The sequence below is a fragment of the Pholcus phalangioides genome, unplaced genomic scaffold, assembly GCF_987345545.1.
Source record: "Pholcus phalangioides strain wild (caught in Gottingen) unplaced genomic scaffold, Ppha-v1.0 ptg000010l_1, whole genome shotgun sequence".
Lineage (NCBI taxonomy): Eukaryota > Metazoa > Arthropoda > Arachnida > Araneae > Pholcidae > Pholcus > Pholcus phalangioides.
In genome coordinates, this window is record NW_028301603.1 from 14845259 (window position 1) to 14856642 (window position 11384).

The 11384-nt window shown below is 36.2% G+C and overlaps 1 protein-coding gene across 1 annotated transcript; it reads left to right on the forward strand.

Moving 5' to 3' along the window:
- The first annotated feature begins 583 nt into the window (after positions 1-583).
- LOC149080973 (uncharacterized) lies at positions 584-6736 on the forward strand. Its single transcript, XM_089237694.1, has 3 exons — positions 584-789; positions 1401-1627; positions 2810-6736. The coding sequence occupies exons 1-3, from the start codon at positions 765-767 to the stop codon at positions 3533-3535; spliced, it is 978 nt and encodes a 325-aa protein (XP_089093820.1). The 5' UTR covers positions 584-764; the 3' UTR covers positions 3536-6736.
- Positions 6737-11384: the final 4648 nt, after the last annotated feature.

Here is an 11384-nt window from a genome sequence, read left to right on the forward strand (position 1 = left end):
AAGGACCTCCACACAAGCAGACGACAGGTAAGATCGTAAAAAGTGAATTTTTCCACACTCTACTTTACAGTAATGTGCTGCCATCTTATTTCAAATTTAAAAACGACTCATGTGGTGATAAGGAAGTTAAAAGTAAAAAAAACCATATTCTTTATTCCTCTCAGTTCCTTACAAACAAAGCTCATAAACTGAACTGGAAATCCAAACTGAAAGTTCGGTTATTTTATTTGAGCATAAGGAAACGTCCAAAACGAAGAACCTCTTAATGAGCAGACGACAGACGGTTTGTCCGGTTCCCTACAAGCTAAGCTCACAAACAGAACTGAAGGTTCGAACTTCCAGTTCAGTAATTTTTTCAGGACACAAGGAGACGCCCAAAACAAGTAACCAGGAGAGAAGCAGACGACAGAGATTCCGAGGCTTGCGTAGAGCTTATATTACCTGAGGCACTGAGCTATAAGTAAACTGGAAGGAAGACTCCCTATACAACAAAGCCGCTTGTAAGTTAATGCAGCTTTGCTATACAATAATACAGACGTGCGCGAGCCGCCGCGGAGGAATACAAAAGTGGGCGTGACGGAGCGAAATAGGCAAAACATTGCTTATTTCAGCATGTAAACAATGGGGGAAACTTCCATCTTCAGCATTTTTTCCCGTTGTTTTCATATTATTTCATTAGTATAGTTGTCCATCTGCACATATAGAAATGGTGATATCGTGTTCAGCCTGTAATTGCACCAACCGATGGGGAAAATTGGAGGAAGATGGAAATAAACTTCAGTTTCATAAGTAAGTGCACGTGGTTTTATATTAAAACATGGATTTATTTCTATACTACAATTGTGTAAAATTATATGCATGTAGATTTCATTTCGCGTTCAATTTTTGTTTTATGAGCATAATTCAGAACAACAAATTAATGCCACATGAATTTTAAACTTCAAAATATTTTTTGAAATCGTGTAGAAATTGCTTATAACTATTTGGGTTAGAATATTTATGACGGAAAAACTGATGAAATATGCTTCATTAAAAATTGCATTTATGTCCTAAAAAAAACAAAATGCCTTCGAAGAACTAAAATTATCCCTTGTAAATTAAAGAAACAAAGGACCTGAACTTGTCTATTTCTAGTAAAAACAATGTTGGAGAAATAATGTGAGAATGAGGAGTAGTAAAATGCAATTAATATTATTTACATCATCAGTTTTTGCTTAAATATGAAAAGCGAAATATGCAAAATCATAATCATTACAAAGTGTTAATTATGATTATAATATCTAATTATATTATTATAATTATCAAACAATTATTGTTACGCTGCTATTACGAGCAATGATTGATTGATCCTTTGCTTTCTTGAAGCCTGGTAATGAATACACTTTTCTTTTAAAATAAAGGTTTCCTCTTCGAAACCCAGAAGTTCTTAAACAATGGGTGGACGCTGGGAAAAGAAAGTCTTGGCATCCTACTTAAGCATCGGTTCTTTTGTGCTGAACATTTCACAACTGACAGCTACAAGTCTTCTTCTCAACGCTATTTGAAAGATGATGCTGTTCCTACTATATTTGATTTTCCACAACTTTTGCAGAAACGACTCCGATCACTTATTGAACGCCCTCCATCGGTAAGATATTAAGTTGGTATTTTTTCCTTGTTTAAGTGGTTTTCAATTTTTAAGTACAATCGACTTCACTTAAATGGTTATCAACAGCTCTGGCACATAATATTTGATTAACCACTGTATTCTGTTATGTGGCGAACAATCAAATAGCCATTGTGCACTGTAGTACACAGCGTTTATATTTAAAAAAATATGTATATAATAATTATGTATGACATACATAGTTATAAATATATATATAATTTTCAAAATTTTTGGTAAATTCTGTTTTTCACCTAGAAATTCTATGGTGTTTGGTGAGAACATGATATATCCAAAAAATGGCTTTTTCGATATCAAAGTAAGTTTTGCTAAATGTAACTAGTTATAAGTGAGATGAATGCACAAATGTGTGCGTGCAGCTAAACAACACGCTTGTGTATGATATTTTCATTTGTATTTGTGTATATGCTTTATTTTTTATTTTTAAATGACAAAGAAGATGCTTATATATTAAAAATGTAATTTTGGAGTTGTGTTCTGACCAAATACCACAGAATTAGAAACTAATATTTTGCAAACTATAATGGAAAATTACAGTAAAACCTCCCAACAATGGCCACTAATCGGACCATCCGAAATTAATTAAGTCTTCTTTCCAGGGCATTTTTATGTTTAGTGTGATAGTTGAAGATGTTCTTATGAAAAGAACATTGACACATCCCTCCCAAAAAATTTATACCCTGGATATTTCTATTCATTCGCTATTTATGAAGTATATTTTTCGGATTGAACCATCCCTAGAAGTAGGGAGTGCCACATAAATAAAGTTTTTCCAGTAATCTAACAGCTTGTATATTCCCCCTTGTGATTAGTGTTGACAGCATGTCTTCTGTTGTCCCTATAATCTGTTTTTTTTCTCTCTCCACTGCTTTCAACACCCATCTAGCATTTATATCCAGGAAAAGAAAGCATACGCACATAATCTTCCCATAGAATTTGGGGGCGGGGGGACTGCCTTGAAAATAATTTTTCTCATTGCGTTATGCATATTTTTTCATCTCTGTGTCAAGTGAACATTTGGAAATAGTTGATCGGAGACTACTTTGGTTTCAACAAAATGTGGCAGTAGTTCGGAGGTGGCGATTAGGAGAGGTTTTACTGTATATGAAAAATTAATATTTTAATTAGGATTTTTTTTTCCAGATTTGTAAAAGGTTGAAAACTGCTGTTCCCCATCGTGACAACATGGCCGAAACGGATGAATCAGCTGGCCAAAATGAATTTGAAGCAGCTACTACAGCATTATCAGAACTGGCTACAGTCGCTTTGTCCAGGGAGGATAGCACTAATTTTCCAGGCCAGATCAGTTCTGAAGTGCCAAAGTCAAGTAGTCCTACCAAAGCTGAACTGAGGCGCAAAGTAAAACTTCTCCAGCAAAGATTGAAACGGAGGGACAAAAAAATATTAGATCTCACATCAATTTTAACAACATCGCAAAAAGTGTGTGGAATGCCCACGCAAACTGCTACATTATTGAAAGGCACTTTTGGAGATGCCCCATTTCAACTCTTAGTACATCAGCTGAGGAATAAAAATGTGAAACCAAGTGGGAGACGATACACATCATGTATGAAAGAATTTGCTCTCACATTATATTTTTATTCTCCTCGTTCTTATAATTATTTGCGAAGAAAGTTTACCCTTCCCCATCCAGCGATGTTGAGATCATGGGTGAGCTCTACCAAATGTTACCCAGGTTTCATGAGTGAAGCTTTTTCATATGTTGAAAATGTTGCAGCACAAGGAAGCACTCCCCTGGATTGTGCCCTAATAATTGACTCTATGTCTATTAGGAAGCAAATTACGTGGGACAAAAGTAAGCATAAATACTCTGGGTATGTTGAATGTGCTGAGTTAGTGGATGGCTAAGAGCATTGCCTAGCTTCCGAGGCATTGGTTTTTGTCATCGTGTCTTTCACCAAGAACTTCAAAGTACCGATTGCCAACTTTTTTGTAGATAAGATCAATTCTGATGTTTTATGCCAATTGATAAATGTTAGTCTGGCAAAACTTCACGACATCAATGTCAAAATATGGTCAATTACAGCCGATGGTGCTTCCTGCAATGTTCGTGCTTTTCAGCATTTGGGTTGCAAATTTGGTTCTGGCACTTCAGTTGAAGACTACCAAACATACTTCTTGCATCCAAGCAATCGGGCACCTGTGTATGTAGTGTTTGATCCATGCCATATGTTGAAATTAGCACGAAACACATTGGCAGAGAAGCAGTTGGCCTCAGAAACTGGAAATTTACATTGGCGTTACATCAAAGCCTTGAATTCTCTTCAAGATGAAGTAGGATTCAAGTTTGCTAATAAGCTTGGTTTTGCCCATGTAAATTTTCGAAATAAGATCATGAATGTTTCTTTGGCTGCTCAGACATTGAGCAGTGGAACTGCTGATGCAATGGAATTTCTGTTGCATTCAAAAAATGCATCATTCCTTGGATCAGAAGCCACTATTGAATTCATCAGAGTAATTGACCGCTTATTTGATTTGTTAAATTGCAGGAATCCTTTTGGTAAAGGATTTAAATCTCCTTTATCTCAGTAATCAAGTGTGGTGGAATGGTATATTTTCTGATAGCATTGATTATTTGTCTAAAATAACATTGGAAAAAGTTGAAATTTTGAAAACTCCAAGAAAAATGTTTGCTTTAGGATTAATAGTGAGTGCCAAATCTGTATCTGCACTATCTTCAGAATTGTTATCAAAGAAGGAACAAGGAACATCCATTGAAATATGTCCTAACGTACAAAGTATCCCAAGATCACATTGAATTGTTTTTCAATAGTGTACGAGCCTGTGGAGGCTTTAATAATAATCCCAACACATGCCAGTTTCGCTGGTCTTTGCGAAAATTACTTCTGGCCGGGAATATATCCACTAGGAATTCAAACTGTATGGACAGCAAAATTTTTGTTCCTTCAATTCTAGAGTTCAGGGCACCAAAGAGAACTCTAATTGAACCAGAGTTTTCTGAAAATGAGAGTTTAATATTATCCGCTTATTCAAAATATTTAGACTCTGCAGGTCTATCTAATTATCAGAATAATATTCTATATTACATAGGTGGATATATTGTTAGAAGCATTCTAAAAAAGATAAGTTGTCAATCGTGCAAGCACATGTTGCTGCATCAATATGAAAAAAGTGAACATGATTACAGTTCTGTTAATCCACAAGATCCAAAAGCATTTTCGTTATTTGTTTCGAGAGGTGGTATCAATTTGTGCTCTGTGGCTGTCTTCAAAATTATTTCAGTTGCAGAAAGAGCTTTTAAATTTTTAATGCTAGGAGATAGTAATAACTTGACAAACATAGATTTTAAGTTGAGGATTATAACTAGTGAATATCTGTGTAATGAAGGGATTAGTTTTTTTCATCCAATTGAAAATGAGATGGGATTTGAAGAGCTACATGAATCTCAGATGACAAAACAAATAATCGATAGATATATAAGATTACGTTTAAAGTCTTATGTTGGCAAAGTGACATTGCAGAAAATTCATAAAAACAACACTACGAAAAGGCATAAATTGACTAAACTCATTCTATTCCAGAATGTATAGATGCCAGCAAACTAAATAATTTGAATGTTTGTTCAAATTTCACCTAAACGTTCTTATTTAGTACAGTGGAACTTAAGGTAACTTGATACCTTTAACATGGTGAAACACACTATGCTCTAATAGAAATATCATTAAAAATTATATTATATATTTAACTATTGATTCATTTAAAATTTTTTACACATGTTCTTGATTGTATGTGCTATCCTTTGCGGATAAAAAGTTTAACGTTTTTAAAGGGAAAAAATCATGATGTTAGCATGAGCAAATGTAGACAGTTGGTGGAAATTGACGATTATTCAGAGTCTCGGTTAGAAAAAAGTACCAAATTTGATGATTTTACACCACATTATCTAAATTTGTAAAAAAAATTATCCTCATTTAATTAAGTCACCAAATTTTTTTGGATGACTTGTGAGTAATTTCAGAAATGACTGTCTGTATATAACAGAGGTCTTCAACCTTTTTCTAGTCGCAAGCACTGCCTGTACCCATCATTAAAAAAGGAGTACCCTTATGGCAAGTTTGGCATACCAATGCATGAAATCAGTATGATTTCAACTCTTCAATGCAATTTGTACAAGGTGTTTACTTGGGACGTTGATCAAGTGCTCACGAGCGTGAAATCAGACACGAGCACTGTGGTGAATATGCCTGGTATACAACAAATTGTTAAAGAGTTTAAAAATTTTCAAATCATTGTAAATTTTTAGTCTTTTTAATAATTCAATGCCTATTTTAATTGTTCAGCCAGAATCCATTGTGAAAATTGTGTACCACTTGATATGAATTGTGTTGTTTAACCTCTGGAAACAGTTTCTTCTAACGAATTGTAATGAAAATAGGTTTTGCCAATACCATATAAATAATTGGGAAGCAGTTTCATTACTGATGATCAGTTTCTGTAAGTCAAGAAATTCTACAGTGATGCTAATTCCAGAACAGAGGAATAATGAACCAGGCATCAAACTCCCGACAGTTTGATACTTTTGCAAGTATCTTATCGACATGGGCTACTGTGCCCAATTTCGCTCATCATTCATTCTAATAATATCAAGGAAATATACTTCCATTAACAACAATGCAATCTGAACTTTCCATACTCTTAATGATGACAAAAAAATTCAGATGTGTTTGCTGTCCCCTTCATTGATCATTTTCTGCACACAAGGGCTAATTAGATTGGGATTTACAATTTATTGCCAATTCTGAACAGTAACCTTTTTCATGCTCATTGAGAGGTTGGTGCATTTACCTTCTGATGTGGTACTTCCTGCGGTAGCAGTGTTTTTCTGTTATCATGTCGGAGTATCTTGTGTACCCCCTGTGTCAGGAAAGTTTTCTGACAATAATAAACTGGGTATTGAACTTGTGATACCACTAAACATCCTTTGGTACTTTAGGCAAGTATCTTATTGACCTGGGCTACTGTTCCACTGCTGTCCCCTTCACTCTGAAACCTGGGTGCTGAGGTGTTATTTGAGCTTCCCCCCCCCCCTCCCAAAAAAAGTCACAAAAAATTTAAAATTTTTCTTGTAGATAATGATACGAAGCCGTGCCAGTGGAATGTTAAAGCGAGTGAAACGCTAGAAGAAATAGTTTAGTTATGCAGCTCTTCAAAGAGGGCGATGTCAGTGAGTGTTTATGGCTTTCCTACATATAATTTTTATTGTCGTGTAAGATTTTTTGTGACTTACATGTTCTTCCATATCAACTCCCCAATTAATGAATACACAATGCCCTGTTTTCTTCATGTTGGCACCTCTGGTCTTCCTTGAGCTTCGACTCCATAATTGTGAAAATTCCAGTTTAATGCATTTTTTTTTTGGATAGTTTCAAGTTCATTTAAATTCTAATGTATTATGCCTGTGAAATAATCTTTTATTGAAATTTTGGGCCACCACCTAGTCATTTTCCAAAATTTGTTGATTACTGCTGAGCTATGTATGTAATATTACAGTCTTAATTAGAGGAAAAGGTGTTAGTTTCTGGCACCCCTGTTTTGCAATGTGGGAAAACATGACAGCTGTAGTCATGATGAAAATAAATCTAATGAAAATGTTGAAGAATTTCTTATATGCTGTGAATAGTTGCATATGTTGGAGGAAAAAATATCCCTTCAAATTTAGAGAGTTTGTATAAAATACTAGACAAAAGTTTGCATTGTAACTAAATAATTATTTGATAGCAAACATTTATAAGTGCTCTTGTGCAATGTGATTTTAATATTCCAAATTATTCTCTGTGGATCTGTTTGTAAATTGTTTATTGAAAAACTTGTGTGTGTGCATTGCTGTATATATAACGTTAGAAAGAAATATTAAAAGTAGTTTTTTTTCTCTAATTTTTATTTTATTTCTTGCATTGAAAGTTCTTAATCCGCGGAAAAATTCGCAGCTACGAACTTTCGAAGCGGAAGCCTTCACGAAAATGCAAAACATAATGTTAGAAATGTTTGTTGTTGTTTTTATAAAAAAAAAATAGTTCCTCTTAAGTTTTTGAAAAAAAAAGTATTTTTCTTGTACAAAAGGAAGTATTCATTTTTATAAAAAAAAATTTAGGATAAATAATGCGTAATTATTGGCCGAAAAGTGAAAAAAAAAACTGAATATACAGGTCTCGTATTTGGAATTGCCCCATTGGATTAACACGTTCAGGAAATGTTTTGCCTATCTCGCTCAAAAAGGGTGATGCGGTCGCGTAGGGCGACGGCTCGCACAGTCTTCACTCCACTTGTAGAGACTCGGTGAAAACAAAGTTCCCGCCTGGCAATTTGCACATAGAAATGTACAGTTTGGTCTGTAAATATTAGGTTTCAAAGATTAAAAAAAAGGATAAAGAACTCATATAAAGGTGAAAAAAGATAAAATTATTTATTTCATTAATATACTGGAATCAATGCTGGAATTATTTCTTTCATTGATTCTGAAATTATTTCTTTCATTAATGCTGAAATTATTTCTTTCATTAATGCTGAAATTATTTCTCATTAATTCTGAAATTATATCTCATTAATTCTGGAATTGTCTCTTTCATTAATTTTGGAATTATCTCTTTTTCACTAAATTTGGAATTATCTATTTTTCATTGATTTTGGAATTATCTCTTTCCTTCATTCTGGAATTATCTTTGATAAATTTTATTATTCATTAATTTTGTAATTATCACTTTTATCAATGCTGAAATTCTCTCTTTCATTAATTTTGTAATTATCACTTTTATCAATGCTGAAATTATCTCTTTCATTAATTTTGGAATTATCTCATCGATGCTGAAATTATTTTTTATTTATTGTTTTGAACTCTTATTTATGCCATAAGAAAATAACGGGGATCGTGTTTGTTTTCACCGAGTCACGTGATGTTACGACGAAAGATGATGTCTCAGTATAGCCACTATATAAGGGCCCTGTCCTTCTACAGTCGCCTTAGTTTTCAACACTGCCAAGGTGGAGACCGCTGTCATACTCTCTCCAGTAACATAAGCTCGATGGAGGCTTGATTTATATACTGTTGGTGCCGCCATCTAATCTCGGAATTTCAGGCAACTCGTGCGATGATGAAAAGAGAGAGAGAGTTATTTTTTAGCATAAAATTTTTTTATGAGACAAAATTCATTCACTAACAAAATTCGTACATTTGCAGTAATCGATTTTTATGTAGAAAAAAATTCTTTCCACAAAAACATTCGGACAATATGGATGATCGAGCAAATAAGTGAAAATACTGATTATGTGGTCTTCGGATAGGGTCACCAGATTCAGAACTGAAAAAAGAGGACGCCTGGTGCGAACCTTATGCAATACCGTCTTAACGCACGCTTCCCCCACCCCGGACCGTGCCCGAAGGGCCTCAAGAGAAGAGGTGCCTCAGAAAAACGAGACGTAGTTGAATTTTTCAGGTAGGTCCTCCAAAGAATTCCTTGGCTCGGGGACCATGATGCTCCTAAGACTATCCTGCCTGTCAGCCCCACCCTTGTGGGAGTCATGGAATTCCAGTCCTTGATTCCTTTACTTCTATTAATTTACATTAATTAAACAAAAACAGCAATAAAAAATTCGAAAAATGATCAAAGTTATCGAATTGCAACGTATATTTGATAAAGAGATTGATGGAGCGCTTTAAAAGTATGACAAAAATTTATGTCTGTTCAATATGGTTCCAGCCACGATGAAGTGTCAGCAGGTGGGTGGACCACGCGCTAATTATTATTAATAATTTATGAATTTTGTAAAATTAATTTAAATGCCATTCCCTCTCAATGGATCGTGTTCGATTACGTTCTAGACCAGCGGTTCTCAACCATTTTTGACTCGCGGAGCCCTTTTCAGTACATAATTTTTCTATCGGAGCTCTATTTGACTCGAGGAGCCTTTTCCGTATATAATTTTTACGGCGGAACTCCGTAGGCCTCTTTTTTTTATTTATCTGTCAAATTTGCATATTTATTTTCCTTGAGTCGCCGCGGAGCCCCTGGGAAGTGCACACGGGGAAGGGGGTTTCCGATTTGCTGACTTTTGATCACGGGGGAGGGGGGGGGGTTTGGATAATGCTTACGTCAGCAACCACCCTTTATGAAAATGAGTTAGGATTCAGAGGGGCAGAGCTGATGACAAAATTATGCTGACGGAGGGGGGGGGGGAATCGGCGTTTTGCTGACAAGGGGGGGGGGGAGGGGGGGTCAAAATTTTCTAATAATTTGCTTACGTAATACTTGAACTGCGCCTTTAGAAAAGAGGACGCCTGTCCGCACGTTGTGACGTCACTTATCCCAATTCCCACAACAGATGGCGCCACTATTCTGACGAATAAACGGCTAGGATAATAATTTTCCCCTCCTATAAAATAGAACCGCTAAAAAAAAGCAGAAACAGAAAAATTATGGGAAATTTCGACGCCTATTGGTCAATGAGTGTGGGGGGAAAAAAATACAAAAATACATACATATATATATATATATATATATATATATATATGTTTTCAAAGTGTAGAAAAAAAATTCCCCAGAAAAAAAGGAAAAATAATTCCAGAAACATGAAGAGGAGGACAAAAAGGTGAATTTTCCAAACCATAAGGAGGACGCTTGAAAATGACATGAAAAAGGAAACCCGTTGGTAACCTCAATATAGGGTGACACCATGGCCCCCACATCCTGAAGCAGGGCCCCCAGGCTGGGATCTTTTACGGGCCCTCCCAAGATGAATTTATAGCGTGAAAAAACAAAAAATGATAAAAATCCTCCCGGGCCGGAGCCTTGTCAGCCCACCCCTTGTGGGGGCCATGGGTGACACTATAACCCGTATTTTCCCGTAATTTTGGCCCTACCGATTTTTGTTGTTAAAATATATTGTTACCAGACGTCCTCCTACGTTTTAGAAAATTCACCCTTTTCCAGGGCCGTCTTAAGAGTATCATGGGCCCCCGGGCCAATGATACACTTTTTCTGAGGCCCTACCAAACAAAGTCCCGTAAATTTCAACTAGATCTCAGGCCCCCGGGTGGACCCACACCTTAAGACGGCACTGCCCTTTTCCCCTCCTTTTCAGGTGTCTGGAATTATTTAACTTTTCTTTTTCCAGTCTGAAACATCTTTTCATAGACATGAGGGTTTGTGTGTGTGGGTGTCCCCCACTTGTTGACACACCGCTCACCGTCTAAATTCCCAGAATACAAGAACCCAAGTGTCCTCCAAAGAGGGCAGACACCACCATTCAAACCCAGGCCCAGCCTGCTACAGGACAATAAGGAAAAGTTTTTCAAGAGAAACTATTAATCCATTTTGAGTAAATCCGCTGTAACAATCATTTTGAGAATTTGCTCACCAACAGCTAAAATCGTGTATTGTATGCCATACCATGGCTCCCCACATCCTGGAGCAGAGCCCCCTAGGCTGGGATCTTTTGAGGGCCCCCCCGACAAGACTTGCACAGGGGTCCCTTTATGAATTTTTAGCGTGAAAAAGCAAAAAAATTGTGAAAATTGTCCCGGGGCTGGAGCCTTGTCAGCCCACCCCTAGTGGGGGGTCATGGCCCATACTGAGTTGGCCTCTGGCCTTGACGTGCGAAGGAAGGGTTCATTTTCCAAAGAGGGGAGAAACAGAAGAAAAAAGGGGGAAGAGAAAAACTCGCTAAAATAGCGCAAAAGACG

Bases quoted from the DNA above. Each gene is read 5' to 3' on its own strand.
- LOC149080973 (XM_089237694.1), top strand. From the start codon at position 765: ATGGAAATAAACTTCAGTTTCATAA. The intron at 790-1,400 runs GTAAGTGCACGT...TTTAAAATAAAG, and splicing joins AATAAACTTCAGTTTCATAA to GTTTCCTCTTCGAAACCCAG. The intron at 1,628-2,809 runs GTAAGATATTAA...TTTTTTTTCCAG, and splicing joins TTATTGAACGCCCTCCATCG to ATTTGTAAAAGGTTGAAAAC.